At 36.9% G+C, this 22,202-nt stretch overlaps 1 protein-coding gene across 2 annotated transcripts in view; it reads left to right on the forward strand.

The window, feature by feature from the left end:
• Positions 1-22,202, forward strand: part of prkd3 (protein kinase D3) — a 96,888-nt gene that overhangs the window by 69,168 nt on the left and 5,518 nt on the right. The window contains exons 4-13 of one of the 2 annotated variants that reach the window (XM_059520859.1): positions 6,335-6,466; positions 8,586-8,743; positions 10,306-10,498; positions 10,596-10,667; positions 10,758-10,941; positions 12,886-13,009; positions 13,774-13,851; positions 17,351-17,642; positions 21,605-21,657; positions 21,874-21,946. In XM_059520859.1, coding sequence (XP_059376842.1) covers positions 6,335-6,466; positions 8,586-8,743; positions 10,306-10,498; positions 10,596-10,667; positions 10,758-10,941; positions 12,886-13,009; positions 13,774-13,851; positions 17,351-17,642; positions 21,605-21,657; positions 21,874-21,946 — 1,359 coding nt within the window. The remainder of the gene's footprint in view (positions 1-6,334; positions 6,467-8,585; positions 8,744-10,305; positions 10,499-10,595; positions 10,668-10,757; positions 10,942-12,885; positions 13,010-13,773; positions 13,852-17,350; positions 17,643-21,604; positions 21,658-21,873; positions 21,947-22,202) is intronic. The other variant, XM_059520860.1, reaches the window with a different exon arrangement.

The raw sequence follows: 22,202 nt of genomic DNA on the forward strand, positions 1-22,202 counted from the left end.
CACCCGTTCCATCACCTGCGGAAGGAGGGAGACGGGAGGGAAAGCATAAAGCGGGCAGCACAGCCATTTCGCTGTCTTAAAAAAGACGCAAGCTCTTTTACGAGTGTGTTTCGCAAGGCGAACACACACACACACATAAAGAACAGTTGGATATAACAGAATTGAAAGGATATAGGCGCCGGACAGTGCAGCAGGAACGGCAGTGGAAGGCGGCGAAGGCCAGCAGCTTCAGAATGGCTCGTCCTGCTGATATGCTTCTCAGACGGCGCTTGCTTCCTTCGTGATCCGAAGAGATGAAAAATCAGGTGAGTCAGCCTTTTCGAGCTCCTTTTATAGGTTGGGCCACACCCGTTTCGGCGGGAAGTGGCAAGAAGGGCGTGAAGCCTTATTGGTCTGATGTTGCATCAGCATGCGCTTGATAGGCTGTGCAGTTGCCGCAGAACAAGCCAATGAGCGAACGAGCCGTCTCGCCTATGGCTGTGTACTGCTGCAAATGCGCTTTACAAAATTAAGGATAATTTTTTGCTTCAGTATTTCGTGAAAAGAGACTTTTCCCGTAGCGTCTTAGCTAAGACGCAGTACGAAAGAGCTCTCGTAAGAGAACCTGGAAATTACCTTTTTTTCAAATAAAATAGTTGGAATATGTACTTGGTAAAACATCAGACTTGAAAATTTGTAGTATTTGTTTGGGAGCATGTCTCATGTTCTGTCGACTGTGCACAAAGTCAATCAACTTTCAAGCATGCAATTCAATATTTCCTGCTAATAAAGGTTTTTGTAAACACAGCTTTGTGGGGTTTTTTCCACTTCTGTTTGTTTGCAGCATAAATGTGCTTCACAGTTAAGGTTTGAGTTTTGGATAGCTAACCAAGCTTTTAGATACAATAAATGTAAAAACCTGAAATCAAGTCTTCAATTCTTTTAAATTGATTCTAAAAATTTCAAGCTGCAATAAATAAATAAATTAATAAATATATGCATATATGTATGCATTCCATAACCAATATTGTGACTTTAGTACTCTTCTGTACTTTTGACCTGCTGTCAGATCACTTCCCTCCCATTCTGTCAAAAATCCTGGGAATGTTCACTACAAAGTCAGTTTGGTGCTATATTAGATTGATATCACATAGTTTGTAAATTTGTTGGGTGTCATGCTGACCTTACTGAATGTTTTGCTCTTATGCCACAAAACGAGGGAAAAAGGTAGGAACTCTAGTAAGTAACTTCAGTGAAAACTGGGTGTGCACTTATAGTTTGTGAAAATGGAAAAAAATGGAACAGTTTTGCATTTTAGTTGCTCATAATTGTAAGAAAAACCATCCACCTGTGACACAGTGACAGAGATCTAAGACACAGTTTATCTCTTTTCTTTTTTTTTCTTTCAGAAATGCGCGTTGTTTGCCATGCACCAAATGTTTCCTGATCATATACTTTCATTTTAGCAGTGCATTCATGTACTTGGCAGATGCTTTCTCACTCACTGACTGAAAAGGTGTATGCATGTATCAGACTAAACCATGTGACAGACATTTCTAGCCTGTCACTAGTACTGGAGCACAGGCCCCCATCAAAAGGTTTCCCTATATATATATATATATATATATATATATATATATATGCAGATCAGGGTCAAGCTGCTTTGTTGCTGACAAATGATAAAAGACATTTCTAGGTTTTGCTTCCTTTTTAGTATCCATTTTAGGTAATTATCTTTTCTTTTCTTTTTTTGTCTTATAAAGTAATCCATTACTTTGTAATGTTCATATAAAATACATGAAAAGAACTCATGAGGACTGACATGTCTGAATAAATCTGAACTTAAAAAAACAAAAACAAATGCAGACCTTTTTGTTAATCTGTTTGTCAGATTAGATCAAGAGTGATTCTGGCATCATTAGTTCTCTAAACAAAGTAATAGCTGAAATGATATCAGTAATCAGTTGTACAGTAATCTTCATTGCCAGATAAGGATTTATCAGTCATATTCTACTGGGGCACAGCAATATTTCCCAGTAAAAAGGCCTCAGATCAGTAATACTGAGTTGCCAGTGCAGTCAGTGTGTGTGCTACTCAAGTCTGCCAGTCGCGTATTAAGGTAAAACCACAACCCATAAAACAGGAACTGCAGAAGCAGCTGAAGTGGCGTGTTGTTTCACAGCCTTACATGTTGACTTTCTCATTACACACATGAAGTTATGTTCTTTCATTCTCTGATTCATCCTGGTGAATCATCCAAATGTACTCATTCCGGTCTGAGTCACATCAGTTTATCACTGACCCTGGATCAGACTAAAGGACAGCCTTGTGTAGTTACGTCTGTTGGTTTGCCTTCAGGAGATCAAACTGCTCATCGCTCATTGATCTGTAGAGGGTGTTTTCACACATGGTTTGCTTTCCTAATCCAAACCAGAGTTCGATTGCTCCCACCTCCCGCTGCCCCCTCTGGACTGCATTCATATTTTTTATTTGGGTCCGAAACCAGAGTTCGATTGTTTTCCCCCTCCCGCTGCTCCTGTTGGACTGCAGGGCTTAAAGTTCTCCGGCACCGTGCCGGATTTCTGGCGTGCAGCATTTAATCCTACATAAATTTTTTTAAATTAAATTAATAAAAAATCTTGTTGATTATCACTTTTGAGTCCATGCGTTCGCCTACCAATGATATGAGAGGTGCAACTTTCACTCTCAACCAAACTAACATTAGTAGCCAGTCAGAATGTTTTGCTTTTATAAACACGAGACGCAAATAATAGTATTCAATTGCAGAGTCGCAGCCCTGATGAATGGAGAAGAGCAACAAAAAGCTGTGAAGCGAAATGGTCAAATATATCCATAGCGTGTATTTACATAGAAAAGCTCATTATAAAGCAGCGGAGCTTTGTAAACAGCTCAGAGTTATCATGTCATCTCCATAAGAATGATAAGATTGCCAACACATATTTACAGGGATTTCTGAAAAGATCCTGTTCACACATGATCTATTAATGGTAACTTTACCAGTAATTTACCAGTAAAGACTTATTACTGTGAAAGTATGTTTGAAAGGGGCTAAACTCCTCTGTATGCGCTGTGAATTTTAATTGCTTAACGTAATCTGGAAAACTCGTGTGCATTATCTCCCTAGATTTGTAACGTAAATAATTTATAAACATTTGCCAACACAGCAGATACATCAACCTATGTCTAAATATGCCATTGTATTGTACATCGCGATTCTGCAATGTTTCTGCACGTGGACAAATATTAAAATTTAATGGATTTAAACATTGTTTAATCAAGCTGTAAAGTGAAACGTCACCAGGCCGTTGGCGCCTCTGCAGGTATTTGTTTTAATACATAATGTTCTTAAGTTATGTTCATGTTATATATAGGCATATTACATTATGTATTTTAACAGTGTTGTTCAATACAATCTTGTAATTTCTTGGTTTTGATGTTTTATTTGAGCCAATTATTATTGCCTCATTGTTAGTTTATATATAAATAGTCATACTAAAGCCTGGTTTTCACTTAAGTCTGTTTGTGTTACAAAAAAAAAAAAAAACAATATGATTACTCCGTTGTCAAAATAATCAGTAGATTAATTGATTACCAAAATAATCATTAGTTACAGCCCTAGATTAGTTCAAATATTTCTAAATACAACTGCATTGTTTTACTTTTTGTAATAAAAAGACAAACATTTTATTGAAAACTTCTTAAAAACAGTATTAAAATATTGTCACATTCTAGTGAACCAAGTATCTGTCTCATCTCATTAGCTAAGTGTATTGTCACACCCCTAGTGTCAAGCGATGATATAGCTCATAATTTTCCAAGTGTATGATACAGCTTTCATTCTGCAGGTCAATCATATATTCATGAAAAAGAAAATCAGTTTCAATAAAGAAAGCAATAACTTTGTCATAGTATCCTTTCAAATGTTAAAATTGTCACAGTCATTTACATGTGCTGCCCATGCCCCATCCCCGGGAAAAAGTTCAGTCTCAGGATTATTTTTGCTTTAACCCCTGGGACTGTGTTCATATTATTTTATTTGGGTCCGAAACCGTGGTTTGTTTGCGTCATCAAGCCAGCAGCTGTTTACCAAACTGCTTAGTTACGACAGCGCAGGAGAAAGCAGCAAATGCATAACATTGCTCTCTGCACTTTTTTATATTAAAGTTTTTAAACCGTTTGTCTTGTTTACAAAGCTTCAGTAACGTCACTTATGTACCGCAAGTGATCTAAAGAATGCTGAAGGGGAACAGAAATGAGATATACAGCTCTCTGTTTGTAGCGCGTCAGGAAAGTGAAATAGCGGTTCACTTCAGTGATTTAGTACGATTGCATTCACATCAGCATGAACCGTACCAGAGTACCCCAAAGCACCCTTTTTGAGCAGACTCTGGTACGGTTCGCGGGTGCGCACCCGAGGTCAGAAGAGAGTGTTCACATCATCCAAACAAACCGAACTCTGATGTCGATTGAACCCAGGTGCACACCAAAAGCACCCTAAAACAAGGTTGAACCAGTTGTCAAAAACATATAAAACAAGTACAACCCGAATTCCGGAAAAGTTGGGACGTTTTTTAAATTTTAATAAAATGAAAACTAAAAGACTTTCAAATCACATGAGCCAATATTTTATTCACAATAGAACATAGATAACATAGCAAATGTTTAAACTGAGAAAGTTTACAATTTTATGCACAAAATGAGCTCATTTCAATTTTGATTTCTGCTACAGGTCTCAAAATAGTTGGGACGGGGCATGTTTACCATGGTGTAGCATCTCGTTTTCTTTTCAAAACAGTTTGAAGACGTCTGGGCATTGAGGCTATGAGTTGCTGGAGTTTTGCTGTTGGAATTTGGTCCCATTCTTGCCTTATATAGATTTCCAGCTGCTGAAGAGTTCGTGGTCGTCTTTGACGTATTTTTCGTTTAATGATGCGCCAAATGTTCTCTATAGGTGAAAGATCTGGACTGCAGGCAGGCCAGGTTAGCACCCGGACTCTTCTACGACGAAGCCATGCTGTTGTTATAGCTGCAGTATGTGGTTTTGCATTGTCCTGCTGAAATAAACAAGGCCTTCCCTGAAATAGACGTTGTTTGGAGGGAAGCATATGTTGCTCTAAAACCTTTATATACCTTTCAGCATTCACAGAGCCTTCCAAAACATGCAAGCTGCCCATACCGTATGCACTTATGCACCCCCATACCATCAGAGATGCTGGCTTTTGAACTGAACGCTGATAACATGCTGGAAGGTCTCCCTCCTCTTTAGCCCGGAGGACACGGCGTCCGTGATTTCCAACAAGAATGTCAAATTTGGACTCGTCTGACCATAAAACACTATTCCACTTTGAAATAGTCCATTTTAAATGAGCCTTGGCCCACAGGACACGACGGCGCTTCTGGACCATGTTCACATATGGCTTCCTTTTTGCATGATAGAGCTTTAGTTGGCATCTGCTGATGGCACGGCGGATTGTGTTTACCGACAGTGGTTTCTGAAAGTATTCCTGGGCCCATTTAGTAATGTCATTGACACAATCATGCCGATGAGTGATGCAGTGTCGTCTGAGAGCCCGAAGACCACGGGCATCCAATAAAGGTCTCCGGCCTTGTCCCTTACGCACAGAGATTTCTCCAGTTTCTCTGAATCTTTTGATGATGTTATGCACTGTAGATGATGAGATTTGCAAAGCCTTTGCAATTTGACGTTGAGGAACATTGTTTTTAAAGTTTTCCACAATTTTTTTACGCAGTCTTTCACAGATTGGAGAGCCTCTGCCCATCTTTACTTCTGAGAAACTATGCTTCTCTAAGACAAAGCTTTTATAGCTAATCATGTTACAGACCTGATATCAATTAACTTAATTAATCACTAGATGTTCTCCCAGCTGAATCTTTTCAAAACTGCTTGCTTTTTTAGCCATTTGTTGCCCCCGTGCCAACTTTTTTGAGACCTGTAGCAGGCATTAAATTTTAAATGAGCTAATTAAGTGGATAAAAGTGTAAAATTTCTCAGTTTAAACATTTGCTATGTTATCTATGTTCTATTGTGAATAAAATATTGGCTCATGTGATTTGAAATTCCTTTAGTTTTCATTTTATTAAAATTTAAAAAACGTCCCAACTTTTCCGGAATTCGGGTTGTACTGTAGATTCATTGTTCTTTGGAATGTTAAACATTATGACTCCTAATTATATGCTGCTAATGCTGACTAACGTTTTATTTGTATCCTGTTCTTTTGTTTCATTTCGTTTCATTTGTATTATTTTGCTCAGTGTTTTGTTGCATCATCCATTCCTTGCCTGAGTTTTCCTTTAAGTTGCGTTTTGATTACAGCTCAAGCTACAGTTGAAGACTTCCAGATCCGACCACATGCGCTTTATGTCCACTCCTACAAAGCGCCCACCTTCTGTGACTACTGCGGAGAGATGCTGTGGGGACTCGTCCGACAGGGCCTCAAATGTGAAGGTAGCAGCTCAATAAGAACATGTATTATATTAAAAAAAAAACATTTGCTCGCTTCTTCCCCAGGGGCCATTATTATAACATATGGATAATAATATGGCATGACAAACAGTACACTTTTCTGTTTTTCTGTCAGCTGTGCATGAGAATCTTCACAGTCTCAACAAATGTGATTAATGGGTATATTGTCGACTGCCTTTAATATTGATAACATACTTTAATGTCTTTTGTTAATTCACTTGCTTTGGCAAAATAAATTATTCTAGTACAGTATATACCAGGACGACGAGTTACATAATGGTTTAAAAAATACATTCATAATATAAAACATTTATATTACCAGTCAAAAGTGTGGAATAAATCAGTTTTTTTTTTCTTGTTTTTTTTTAGTAACTGAGTATCAATAGGAATTAATCACCAAATCATGCATTATTCATATCAGAATGATTTGAGCAATCATATAATAAATTTTGAAAATATAATAAAATATAATACTAATATAATAACATTTGACAATATTACTGTTTTCACTTTATTTTTGATCAAATAAATGCAACATTATTGAGAATAAAAGGCAAGGCAAGTTTATTTATATGGCACATTTCGAACGCAATGGTAATTCAAAGTGCTTTACATAAAAGAAAGTAAAATAATCATAATCATGAAGAAAAATAATAACAAAAAATAAAACTAGCAATTTTAAAACTTATTTATGACTTATTTAAAATGAATTTAAAACAATTAAAAATATAAAAGGATTTTACATAATACAGTGAATAGATAAAAGACTTCTTAAGTACAGTATGGTCCTTATTATCAATGTTGAAAACTTTTTTCTGCTTAATATGTTTGTGGAAATCATGAAACTTTATTTTTTTTTTTAAATGTTTTTTTTTTAGTTCTATGATGAATTGAAAGGTCAAAAGAACAGCATTTATATGAAATCGAAATCTTTTGTAACATTATATACATATATATAATGCATCCTTTTTGAATATTTTTTTTCATCTTAACCCAAACTATTGAATGATAATATATCATGGTTTCCACAAAAATATTTAGCATTAAGGATTTTTTTTTCAACAGTGATAATAAGAATGTTTCTGAATCTGAATTGTGACACTGAAGACTGAAGTAATGATGTTGAAAATTCAACATTGATCACAGGAATCAATTACATTTTAAAATGTATTCATACGAAAACAATTATTTTACCTTCTAATAATATTTCACAGTATTGCTGTTTTTACTGTATTTTTAATTGAATAAATGGTGAGCAGAAAAGAGTCTTAAAAACTTTTAAGAAATGTAATTAAAACTTTTCATTGTTTTTTTTTTTTTTTTTTTTTTTTTTTTTGTGTGTATTTGCCATTTGAGTAAAATAAATTAATGAAAATTACATAATGAAGTATTGACTGACTAAAATAACAGCGGCATAAAAGAGCACTTTGTAAATGAACTGAATCTAGGTATTGTTGTGGTTCTCAGTGAGTCTGAGACTGCTTTAGAGATCTGTGATGGAGTCTGACTGGAGGCCATGGATTTAGACATGCGGAGCGATGTGTCAGTGCTGCAGTTGCTTCGGCTTTGAAGTTGAAATCAGGGGCTGTCTGAATGAAACCCAGTGTTTCTGCCAAGCGCTGGATGTGACAATCAAAAGCTGCATGAAGATTATGGGCTCCAGTTGGAAGAAGCCACACTGATGGATACAAGCTGTTCATATAGAGACGCATGCTAAAGCACTTTAGGATTTAAACTGTTGTGAATGTGATTTAGAAAAGTAAAAAAATAATAATAATCTAAAATCCCCACCCAGTCCTCAGGAGGTTCATTTGGATTCTGAGTAGGTATCTGAACATGTTGAAGTGCCCAGATGTCTGCGAGTCTGAAAAGAGAAGCGGGAGCCCTCTGCTGGAGTTTAGGAGTAAAACTTTGATGGAATTAGCCTTGGGTTTGTCTGTGTGTCATCTTATCTTCAGTCCTTAAACCTTCTGCTTGATTTTGATCTTCTTGACCATTGACCTTATCTCTAATAATATTCTAATCTTGCTTTGAACCAAATCCAAGGCTTTTTTTTCCTGACACTAATCCTGAACACTAAAGTTTCTTTGTGGATTTTTAGGATGTGGCCTGAACTATCACAAACGATGCGCCTTTAAGATCCCTAACAACTGTAGCGGTGTAAGGAAAAGACGTCTTTCTAATGTGTCTCTGCCCGGCCCGTCGCTGTCTGTTCCTCGTCCTGCTCCTGCAGAGCATGCTGTCGTGAGCCTGGAAGAGGTAAGGAAGGATTTCATTCAACATTTTTCATTATTATTATTTTTTATTATTTTTTTTTGCACACTATTTCTAGTTTTTAAAATTATATGACATAGATCTTTCGTTGTTTGTTTGATTTAAAAAAAAAAAATATTTGGACAATTTTTTGTATAACTACAATCTTTTTAAAAGTATTTACCAAATTTAAACCAAAAGTATTTATTTAAGAATATCAACCAAAATGGTTAAATTAGATCCTGAGATGTGACCCTGGAGCACAAAACCAGTCATAAATAGCACTGGTTTATTTCTAGCAATAACCAACTATACATTGTATGGATCAAAATGATTGATTTTTCTTTTATGCCAGAAATAATTAAGATATTATTATGATTGGTTTTATGGTCCATGCGCACATATAGTCTAGTATACTTTGAGGTCTGGTATAAAGCAGTGAAATTGCATACTCTTTGGATGTCATAAATATCCAAATACTTTTTATGCTTCACTTGTAATTAGTTTATATTTATAGTTTATATTTACCATATATTTGGCTTGAAAGATATGCATTGTTTTAGAGCGGTCACCTCATATCAGTACAAACCCAAACACGGCAAGTACATGGTGTCCTTTTAGTTGTACACTCTACCTTTGCTCGTATGTTATGCTTATTTGATTTCAAATAAACTCCTCTGGAGGCCTGACATTGTATTTGCTGTCCCTGCCAACCCATGCAGTTGTATTTAAAATATTGTGAAATATCACAAACTTAGCTCTTTACATCTGACAGCTCTTTAGGCCTCATGAAATGTTCTCCACATAAGCATATGAAAGGGAAGAAAGTTCTTTTGTTTTTGACCCCTATAAAAAGGTCAGATCAATAATTTTCAGATTTTCTGAAATCCTCTGTGGTTGAGCAGCTTTTATTTGAACGGAGTGGACAGTTTCGAAACCTTCTTGAGAAGAAGCAATGTAATTCTCAGTTCTCTATTTGTTTTAAGTAATTAATCTGAGCTATCATTTCAGAATTAAGTAAAGTAATGTGTGCTGTGAAAAACTGAATCATTAAAAATAATTTCCTCTGTGTTAGATTCATATAGATGGATATAGATGGCTGCTGTACTGTATTCTTGAATATACATCTACTATGAAAGCCCTAACGTTCAGTGGTTTGGGATGAGTAAGATATTTTTATTGAAAGAAGTCTCTTATGTTCATTAAGACTGCATTTATTCATTTCTATTTGAATATATTGTAAAATGTCATTTATATAGTGGTTTGCTGCTAAAGAAATATTTTTTATGTTATCCGTGTTGAAATCAGTTGAGCTGCTTAATGTTTTTGTAAAAACCATGATGTTTTTAACAGCATTTATTTGAAATCGAAAATGTTGTAACTGTAAAAATCTTTACAGTCATTTGTTAGTTGTTAGTTAAATGGATCCTAAAAGTATTAATTTCCAACAAAATCGTACTTGTCATACTGCTCGTAGTATCTCTGTGGTCTTCAGAGCATTATGTACACAGTATGTGAATTAGACAGCTGAATTAGTCAGCTTTTTGTTTCCTTGTCTTCCGCTGCAGCAGCGCCCCCATCAGGAGCCAGGTAAGCGGATACCGTCATGGAGCGGCCGGCCAATCTGGATGGAGAAGATGGTGCTGGGGCGGGTGAAGGTCCCTCACACCTTTGTCATTCACACCTACACCCGTCCCACCATCTGTCAGTTCTGCAAACGGCTGCTCAAAGGGCTTTTCCGCCAGGGCATGCAGTGCAAAGGTGAGTATTGCCATTTTCCTTTACGCTTTCCCATACAGAAAACAATTCTAGACAAATGTAGAAAAACAAAGTGATCATGAGGTGTTTTCTTCACCAGACTGTAAATTCAATTGCCACAAGCGATGTGCTTCAAAAGTACCAAAAGACTGCCTTGGAGTCTTCAATGGAGGTATGGTCATGGTTTGAGCCACATTCAACTAAAATGAAAAACGTACTAATAGAAACATGGTTAGGTAGGTTTAATGTATGTTTCTTTCAGAGCCGGCCAGCCCAGGTCCTGACTCTGATACCACGATGGAGGTAGACAACAGTGATGTGAACAGTGATAGTAGTCGTGGTCTGGATGATTCAGAGGAACCTACCACTCCAGAAGACAAGATCTTCTTTATGGACTCCCCCTTCATGGACCGTGAGAAGGATGAAGAACCTGTGAAGACCATCAGGTATATGCTCTGGAGAATCGTAAAATGCCTACAAAACACCCACTGGCTCTGCACCCCTTTACCTAAATTCACTACTTCAGACGTATGTGCCCCTCCAGAAGCTTGCATTCAGCATGTGAATGGCACATTCTAGTGCCAACCACAAAATTACTTCCACTGACCTTTACCTTAACTGTTCCCAACTCGATCCGAGTAGCTGAAATGGCTAAAAACACATTTCTTCCTTCGACATTTGACCCTCTAATGCTGTGTTCACACCAAACGCGAATAGAGCGTCTGGCGCGAATGATTTCAATGTTAAGTAAATGCAAAGGCACGTTTACGCGCGTCTGGAGGTCTCGCGGCACGATGAGGCGTTTAGCGCAGCGCGGAAGACGCGAATTCTCCTCATTCGCGCGTCTAGTTCGCCCGAATGACGGGGATTGAGCGTCTGGCGCGATAGGCGCGAATTCTCGTCTGCCGCCCGAGTTGAAAAATTTTAACTTTGGCGTCAATTCGCGCCGCGTTAACCAATCAGGAGCCTGCTCAGGAGTCACTCATTCAACATGGAGGAACGACTGATGTTGTCAGTGAGCAGTCAACCGGAGCTTTATGGCAAAAGTATCACACACAAGTTCATATTTCAGGAATAAAAAGGACCTCGCTTGGAAGAGTGTGTTGTAAATACACATTTAACTTTTGAGTCACGTACACGTTTATCGAACCGCGGCCTTCCCGCTGTTTTTTTTTACAACTATTTTCCCCCTAATATAGCCTACAGCTACTTTTCTCTAACAAGATAATGCGTTTATTCAGGGGATGTGTGCAGGAAAAAGTGGAAAAGACCTGAGTGCTCGATCAACATCAGCCATCTTGCAAACAGACAACCTCTAGCACTTGCCCCTCCCACAAGAAGCGGATTTCGCCTCAGACGCGTGTCAATTTCGCTTCAAACTTTTGCTTTCTACGCGCGTCTATTTCGCTCTAGACGCGCGAATGCATTCAAAATGTTCAAGCGGCAAACTAGACACGGTAGACGCGAATTTGACGCTCTATTCGCGTTTGGTGTGAACACAGCATGACACTAGCACTCTCTATTCTATTTCGGTTTTATTTACTTGTTTTCTTTTTATTTATAAAAAAAAACGTGACTAACATTTGCACTCTCTATCCTGTTTTCTATTGTGTCTGCTCTTCTTTTTATTTATTTAAAAAACTTGACCCTCTAACACTTGCTCTCTCTATAGCATTTCTATTCTGTCTACTTTTCTTTTTATTAAAAAATCTTGACCCTCTTACACTAACACTATTTCTATTCTATCTACTTGTTTTCTATTTATGCATTTTAAAAAAAAACACTAACATTTTGTTTTCCTTTTCCTTTTCTATTCTATCTACTTGTTTTTTTTTTGTTTTATTATAAAAAATCCTACATGTATGTGTACTGCATTAGACTAATTGAGATTTATCACAGCATTTGTATATTGTTGCTTTTTTGTTTTTAAGATTTCTTTATATTCTCTTTATTTATAAGTAACTGATAAAGCATGTAAAATATGCTAAATGTAAGATATTTTAGACACAAAGGGATAGTTTACCCAAAAATTATTATTATTATTATTTTTTTTTTTTACAAAAAAAAAAGTTTCTTTTTTGCTTCTTTTTAGAAAAGAAGATATTTAAAAGAATGTTGGTAACCAAACAGTTTCTGGTTTTTACTAACATAGTATTTCATCATACTGTGAAAGTCAGTGGGGACCAGCAACTTTGGTTTGGTTTGGTTTGGTTTGGTTTGGTTTGAAAGTCATACATGTTGGGAGTAACTTGAGGGTGAGTAAAAGATGAGAGAATTTTCATTTTGGGTGAGTCAAACCTTTAAATTCAGAAGTTGAGAGTTGAAATAGTCTTGATCAATGATCCACATCAGCACTATGGATCACTGCCGTGTCTCATATCTTCTTAAAGCCCCTCTACCAGCACCAATATCCCTCTGATGCGTGTGGTCCAGTCCGTCAAACACACCAAGAGGAGGAGCTCCACTATGGTCAAAGAAGGATGGATGGTGCACTACACCAGTCGAGACAACCTTGTGAGATTTTATTTCATATTCACATGTTTGGTTATTTATTTTCACAGTTTATGCATTTTGATAAGAAAGCATCTGCTAAGGGCATAACTGTATTACAATGATATTACTACAAGTATTACTAACTACAACTGCTCCTTTCATGAAATGGTAACTTTTCCATTAAAAACCTTCTTTTCGTGTGTGTGTGTGTGTGTGTGTGTGTGTGTGTGTGTGTGTGTGTGTGTGTGTGTGTGTGTGTGTGTGTGTGTGTGTGTGTGTGTGTGTGGTATAGTGTGACAAAATGCTTCATTGCACTTTTTGTCATTGATTCTTTTTAGTGAATTGGTTTGTTTGGCCAGTTTATGTTTATGTTAAGATAATCTGAGTCATCAGTAAGGATCCCAGAGCTCTCTTTGTGTCATTTTAAGTCCTTTTTGTTGTTGCAATAAATATGTAGTTGAATACTGATGTTTTAGCTCTACTGTTTCAATGCCGTTGCTCTAAAGACAGATAAATAATGGCTGTGATTTATTAAATTATATAATCCAATGCAATATTTTTGTGAAATTTGCCTAGCAGTTATCATTTATTTGTTGTTTCAAACCTGCATGATCTTCTATTTCTGGAAGGCAAAGTGCAGTTTCATATAATAAGTAGCCTTTACCTTACACTAAGACTTTTTGATGGCATCATAATTAATTTGCATTAAATGCCCTTTATATCAATATGTGTTTTCTCACAACTTTCCTGAGTTTTGAAATGAGTCAAACCTGTTTTGTCCTCAGAGAAAGAGACACTACTGGAGACTGGACAGCAAAAGTCTGACTCTGTTTCAGAATGACTCAGGAGCCAAATATTACAAAGTACGTATTCAATTCAACTTCTATTTTCTGATATAAGTATTCTACTTGTCAAGGTTCATGTTTAAATGTTAAAATAAATATACTCTGTTGATGAAAAAGAAAATTGACATTTATGTGTATATTTGATTGTTATCGAGAACAACCTTTAGAATAACCCCAGAAATCATAATATTGCTCATATACTTGTAACGAAACTGATTATACTGCAGTCCTCCTTTGATCGTTGTAATGTCAAAACATTATAATGACTTGCTCATCTAGAGCATTTGACATAGCTAAAGGCAGTAGTATTTTCCCCTCTCACATTCACCGCTGAGGTGTCTGGCAAGTACCACAGAATACCCCTCCTCCTCTTCTTCAGCTTGAGCTAAAAGCCATTCAGTAAGAGGCAGGAAGTGTATCAAACACAGTGTAGTTCAAGTCAAGTCACCTTTATTTATATTGCACTTTTAACCATATAGATTGTAAAAAAGTAACTGAACAGCATTAAATAGGAAAATAGTGTGTAGTTATATGGTTAATGCAACTGTACTACTGCATTGAAAAATAGAATCATTTTATTCTGGGACGTGGAATAGTTTCACTTTATCTGTGTTGTATCATACAGTATGTGTTCGTACAAGTTTGCTCATAGCGGTACAGAAAATGTGGTGGCAGATCATTTTAATGCTTTACTTTTCTCTTTTCTAAAAAAACGTTTATTTTGAATCATATTACAGTTATTATAAATATGTGTGTGTGTGTGTGTGTTAGTGTGTGAGTGAATGTGTGGGTGTGTATATGTACATGTATATGTATATATACCGTTGTGCTCCAATTATTCATACCCTTGGTAAATATGATTAAAAAAAGGCTGTGAGAATAAAACTGCATCATTAATCCTTTTTATCTTTTATTTTTTAAATGTACAAAAACGCAACCTTTCACTGGAGGAAAATAATTTAAAATGTTGGGGGGGGGGGGTCTCATTATGAAATTAATGTTTGTAATTAATCGCTTTTATTCAATACTTTTTGCAACATCTATTTGCCAAGATAACAGCTCTGAGGTTTCTCCTATAATGCCTGAAGAGTTTCGAGAACATCTGACAGGAGATCAGAGACCATTCCTTCATCCAGAATCTCTCCAGACACTATAGATTCCCAGCTCCATATGTTGGTGGTGCTTCAGTTCACTCCACTCATTTTCTACAGGGTTCAGGTCAGAGGACTGGGACAGCCATGGCAAAAGCTTGCTTTCGTTCTCAGTTACCCATTTTTGTTTTGATTTTAGTTTGGAAAATCTTAATTATTGCCCTGATGGTGGAAATGGGAATTTTCAATGCTGAATGTAGATGCATGTAGGAATCTTTAAGATTAATTACAACAGAACAGTGACGCGTTTTATAGACAACCATTTCGTGAACCTAGGAGAGGAGGTAATTCTGACTTTGCAATGACAATCTGGTGCTTCTGAATCAGCTACTGTAAGTATGTTTTGTTATAAGTTTAAGTATTTACTATTGACTGTTCAGATGCGTAGTTTTGCACGTCGTGTGTGTGTGTGTGTGTGTGTGTGAGAGAGAGAGAAACAGGAAGCCAAGGCTGGATAATTTCATGTTCCTAGTCACCCTGTTGTGCTAAAAAATGGAAATATGCTTTAAAGATATTTTACTCATAAGAATTAGGTACCAATAATTGTGGCCATTGTTTATTAGAGAAAAATACTGATTTCACAAAATCAGTCTAAAGTTTAGATTTTTTTTTTGAAAGATCAAATGGATTAACAATGCAGACTTATTTTACAGCCGCCTTTACCAGGGGTATCAATAATTTAGAGCACTACTGTGTGTGTGTGTGTGTGTGTGTGTGTGTGTGTGTGTGTGCACTCAGTATGTTATGTACATTTACATTTTATGTTTTAAGATAAGTGGACAGCTTTAAATATGTGCACAACCATTTAAAAGTTATATTAAGCAATTAATACATGTATACATACAATAAGTAATAAGTGCATTGTATCAAATGATTAATTTAAATGCTTGTACATAGTAGTTAGACACTTAATATAAAGTATGTCCAAACTTTCTTTGACACTGAGGACTGGAGTTATGATGCTGAAAATTCATTATATCTTCAGAAACATTCACACATCTAGGGATGTGAAGGTCATAGTGCCATAATAAAATCAGTAGAAAATCTAAATATTTAAATGCCCATAGTTTTTTTTAAGAACGTGTGTGTTTCAGTGAATGTTTCTGTAGCAGCTCCAGTGTTCCCAGCTGTAAAACTAAAGTCAGGAAACCTCACTACCCTGGGTGCGACTTCAGGGTGTGTTTAAGACGGTTTTACACACCACTTTATTATCAGCTTGGCGCTCAGCTCGGATATTAAATTCTAAAACAGATCCTAGTTCTTTGAAACCTTGACAATAATATATATGTCAGGCTTTGTTAGATTCACTATTACGAAACCACTACATAATTCAAAAAAATGACAGTTTGTTAATAAAAAAACATCTCTATTTCTGTCCATCACTTTATTGGAATGTTCTCAGTTTTTTCCTCAATCAAACTAATCGTGAGGTAGTCAATAAGAAAAACACACTTCTCAGCACAATGAGTAAAGTATATGATTCCCAAAACAACCAAAGCTTTATACTTAAACTATAGTGTAAGACATGATCATGCATTTGATTTTCATCTATAACTTCACAGAACCAGTCAGATTTGCACATTTGGAAATCATAGTGTTCTCTTTTGAAGATAGAAGCCCTGTACTTTTGGTTTTTTTGGGTAAGGGGGTTCCAGGCCTTTCTCGGGCTAACCACAGCCCACCTCCTTAAGTGTGACCACCTCCTACATAATGTATTGGTGGCTAGAGTAAGACTTGCCTGCACACTCATACACGTATGCACACAAGCGCTCCCCTGTAATCATGGAGCTCTTCATAGGGTTGGGTCACATGATTCACCCACCAAACCACAAGCACTTCATCTCATATTCAGAGCAGGCCACAGGCACAGCATTTGCGCTGATTGGCCACAGCTACTGTTTTTCCTGTCTCATCTGAGAGCAAGTTCGGGGGCTGGACAGAAGGTGGACTCTTAAGAGACTGTCATAATCAGACTTGGCACATTAGGCTTCACGTCGTCAGTGAAGATTGAAGCTTAACCCTAGACTGCAAGCTTGGGCTGAATTCGCAGACAGTGCTATTTTTGATGTATGTGATAAGGAACATTTCAGAGTACCTTTTTGAACCTGGAGGAACCACATGGACTTGGAAAGCGACTGCCCTTTACTTCTCATCACTGAGATCCTGGTCACTTTGACACCATAGAGTTGATTTTGAACACCATTTTATACTGGACTGGACGTTTTAATTCAACACCACGTGGATTCATTTAATGACTCATTTCCAGACCTAAAGAGCAAATGCGAGGTTGTTTAATTGGTTAAACGATCTTATCTAGCTGACACTGAGTCAGTGTCTAAATTTCTGACTCATTGTCTGACCTACAGGAGATTCCCCTGTCAGAGATCTTGCAGGTGGAGGTTGCGCGTGACTTCAGTAGTTTAGCCTTGGGGGGCAATCCACACTGCTTCGAGGTCATCACTGCCACCATGGTGTACTATGTTGGGGAGAACACCGGCGGCCCCCATCTCCACATCCACAACCCTGCGCTGGCTGCCGGGGGCGTGGGGCTGGAGGTGGCCCAGGGCTGGGAGAGGGCCATCCGCCAGGCCCTGATGCCCGTTCCAGTAACACCGCAGCCCAGTGTGGGCGCCGCTGCAGGACAGAGTAAAGATCACAGTGAGTAGCAAAGTCAGAGCTCTTTCATTTAAAAACATGTGAAGTGAATCTTCATTTTTATCCATGAAGCAGAAAAGGAGATATTTAACCGAATGTACATACTGCCTTTTACATACAATTGGTAAATTATACAAAAAATATATATATATATTGTCCATATGATTAGTATAATTTTTTTTTGAAACTGTTTCACTCAGGAATTGCTAGTAAATTTCTCAAAGAATAACAAAGAAACAGCAAATAACACACTGAATTAAACTTGAAATTGTGAAGGAACAATATTTTCTTGTTGTAACTTAGTTTATTTACAATTACAAAAAATATTTTTTACAGCAATTGTTTTAAGCCATATGGAAAGACCAGGGATATCATTTATAAACGTTGCGTTCACACAAATATGCGTAAGCATAACCACGCACATATCTGGACTTATAAAAAATAAACTTACGGACAATCTAGACCATGCGTACAAACTCTTTTTGAGTAAAGTATTGAAGTAAACGGTTTTCATTTCGATATGCATTCACATTAAATATTCCACTCTCATTAATGGAGATAAGCACTGAAATTACAAAATTCATTACGCAGAAGTTCAACACAAAATATTAAATATTAATTCAGACATAGCGAGGAGTGCTATATGTGCGCAATAACTCATATTAAAACTAAACTGCAGATCTAAAAATATTTTTAATGAGAACAATGATCAATGATGCGCACTTCGATGTTTTGCCGGACACTGCTGGATTCAGTGGTCGAACGGTCCATTGTCCATTGTTTTAAAAGGAACAATGATGATAGTTTACTGTACAATTGCATCTGCACAGAGGTGTTGATGTCATGTGAAGGCATTTCCACAACATGCCTACTGTATTTTATTTTTTTTTATGCACGATCACTTTTTAATTTCTATATTTGCGCTCACACTAGGCCTACCCTTTTCATACCAGTGATTCTCAATTCCAGTCCTCGGGTCCCCTTGCTCTGCACATTTCGAATGTTTCTCTAATGCTTCAGAGGTTTGTTCTATTCGAACCTAAGTGCCCTGCGAAGTGGACATCACAGGATATTTCACCATGATTCCAGTTCGAAGCAAATGTATATGTTCCATCAGGGCTGGACTGGGACAAAAAATCGGCCCGGGCATTTTTGCCCAGACCGGCCCACTATATGTTCATAAACACCACCCATCTTTGCACGTTCATTAAAACCACTAATGCCATGTAATGAGTGAGTATAGGAACGAGTGAGAGTTAACAGATGAAATAAGTCAAAATTTTATATTTATTAATACAGTTGAACTATACTCCACAGCGGTGAATCCTAAAACAAGCAATAAGTTGCTCTGGCATAGCAATACCAGTGTTTCTTACAGAATTTTTGTTAAAATTATGGTGGTGTGTCCTTGGTCCTTCTAGGGGGGTTCGGGGGCATGGCCCCCCGTGAGAAAATTTTGTGCATTTTAATGTTAAATTCATTAATCTGGTGCACTTTGAGAGTTCAAAATTAAAAGCTCCAACCCATATTGAGTGTGCAAATTAAACAAAGAAAAATTCAAACCTCTTTTAGTTACAGTGTCTATTTACATTACACCTATACATAATAATAGTTATAATATTAATCCAATGACAGTAATAGCCATATTTTGTAAAACAAATGCACAAAAAAATAAAGGAAACTTTCTTAATTAGTTGTACCAATATCTATACTTGAAAGAGATAAGCACATGATCTTTTATTTTGACGCAAACTGCATCAAGCTTTTATTTTGGCGGAAAACATGGTTTACAAACGCCTCTTATTACATTTCTAGTGAATTGCGGTAATCGTCAACTATGCAGATGTGGAAATAATCTACAATCATGACATGGCCTAAGTGTTTTGAAAGTAGTTATGCTTACCGCAGGCTCTACACTTTCTCATCTCTCTCCTGAACCTCCGTCCTCACTATCATCATCTGCCACAGGAGCTGGTGAAGGTCAGAAAACATATATTTTGACACAGTTTACAGTGTCTGCTTTAAGGGCCTGGTTCTATTTTTTCACGCTATTTATCTGCACATTCCTTGCGTTTCTTCTCCATCTTTTTTTACAGATACACACTGACACTGCTGCCGCTCGCTCACTCGTTTAAAGTTGTGATTGGGCCAGCCCAGTGTCAATCAAGAAAAGAGCCAATGGGCCGCTGATCTGCGTGTTTCATGGGCTGGTCTGTCAGAAAAAAAAACTAACACTGACTTTGACCAATGCATTACACCGGCACAAAGCCAGCGCCGCCAATTAAGCAAAACAAAACAAAACAAATAGGCCGCCGATGTACAAATTTTATGGGCCGTTTAAAAAAAAAAAAAAAAAAGTATGAGTATGAGATATATCGACCCAAAAAGCACGTCGGCCCACCGGGGAAAAGCCCGGTATGCCCAATTGCCAGTCCAGCCATGTGTTCCATTCAAAGTGCATTGAAGTGTGTGAGACGTGAATGAGGTATGTCACACTTGTCCGTGTGTGAAGACGTTGCGCAGTGCAAATCTGTGAATTAATGTTCCGAAGTGACGTAAACTCAATCAACACTGTGTAGGGACCATGTCAATGGGAACACAGTTCATGCATGGAGCTCACTTTAAACGAGCTGATTATTTGAATAAGGTGTGTTAATAAAGAGAGACATATAAAATATTCAGAACTGGGCGTGAGGACTGGAATTGAGAACCGCTGATTTATACTATGGAGCTGCAGTACTTAAAACTCATTTTACAAGATTTTACGTTTGTGGTACTGAGGATCTAAAAATCATTCCCCATCGTCCTCAGTCATCTCTCGTTTCACCGTGGCTACACTGGACGCGACAAAGCAACTGCTGAAATTTGTGTCAGCACGTCATAAACAGAACGCGGCAGCAGTTTTCTGTCAGGGATTTGTAGTGTGGTGCCGCGCCGCATCCAGTGTAGTTAGCATCACTGATTATAATGAATTCTACTGACTGATCTATATATGATGTAGTGTATATGATGAACAGTAGTGTAATAGTTACATTTAGTGCTACATGCTATTAAAAATGTACAATTATCCAAAAAGACTATAAAAAGTGCACTTTAAATTAATTTAAAATACACATGACGTGTCATGACATAAAATTACCAAGTTACTGCTCCTAAAAATAATAATAATAATTTTACTCTATGCACTTAAACATAAACATTTCTAAACATAAAAGCACATCTAAAGAAAATTAGCAACACACAATATTCAAAGTACTGCAGATGCAACATAAGTCAACAGCATGGTGCCGAATGATGTTTGGATGTAAGGATCAGCATATATAAGTGATAAATCACTGAAACAGAATGAAGTTGGAAGTTTAAAAATGTCCAAACAAGCAGCCATTGATGAGGCAATGGTTCAAACTGAGACAGCTGTGAATAGTGACTTTCAAGCAGATTTGCAGCTCTGTTCTGGAGAGTAAATGGCTGAGCTTAAGTATTTAATATCCTGATGCACCTCTATTTAATTGTGCTGAGAGACAGAAGATTAAAGAGGTTTGACAGGTCTGGATTAATGAAAGCTGTTTAGTTCTGAAGCAAACACACTTTTGATTCAGTATTCAGAAGAGATTTCAGCCCAGAGATGAGTGACATACTTAATTAAGGGTTCGTCTGTAGGCAAATCCAACCCAGAAAATAAACAGAAAGAGCACAAAGTGTGCCTTCAAATAATTACTGTCACTCACGCTTGTCATTTTCAGAGTAATTGACAATTTATTATATATTTCAGGTATGATATGTTTGAATTATTCTCACATTTTGCACAGGAACGGGAATAGGACTGTGAAAAATGTTTCAGCAATCAAATTTCTAAATGTATATATATATATATGTATATATCTATATATAATATATACACACATTTGAAGATTACCCAGATAAAATGCCAAAGCTAATCTCATTGTGTGTGTATTGTTTTGCAGAGGAACTGTCCATCAGCATTTCTGTTTCTAACAGTCAAATCCAGGAAAATGTGGTGAGTGTCTGACTGTGTTTACCGAAAATATTTCACAACTACACACTCTCTTTATTCACACTTCTGCATGTTCGGTCATGTCCACGGTCAAGCCACACCGCAAGACTGAAGAACTGAGAGAGGAAATAAAAATTAATTCAACTGTAGACTGAGAAATTGTATTTGGATTGAATGTACTGGTTGATTTTAATATTTCTTGTTTTGCTCCGTCTTTAGGACATCAGCTCAATCTATCAGATCTTTGCTGATGAAGTGTTGGGTTCTGGCCAGTTTGGCATCGTTTATGGAGGTACATTCTGACAAAAATAATAATAATAATTCAGTGGCTTTGTGAATATACCAGTAATATATAACTGTACTACCTTAATAAAACCTCTGGATATCACTTAAGTTTAAATCTATTATTTTCATATATTTCACAAAGACAAACTAGTATTTGAGACTGTAGAAACGATGCTGATCACTTTCAAAGACTACAATTATAACTTATTTCCTAAGTACTTTTCCTTCATCTTTAACCACAGCTTAAAAAAATTAAGTAATCT

This window comes from Carassius carassius, chromosome 32 (genome assembly GCF_963082965.1).
Source record: "Carassius carassius chromosome 32, fCarCar2.1, whole genome shotgun sequence".
NCBI classification, from domain to species: domain Eukaryota; kingdom Metazoa; phylum Chordata; class Actinopteri; order Cypriniformes; family Cyprinidae; genus Carassius; species Carassius carassius.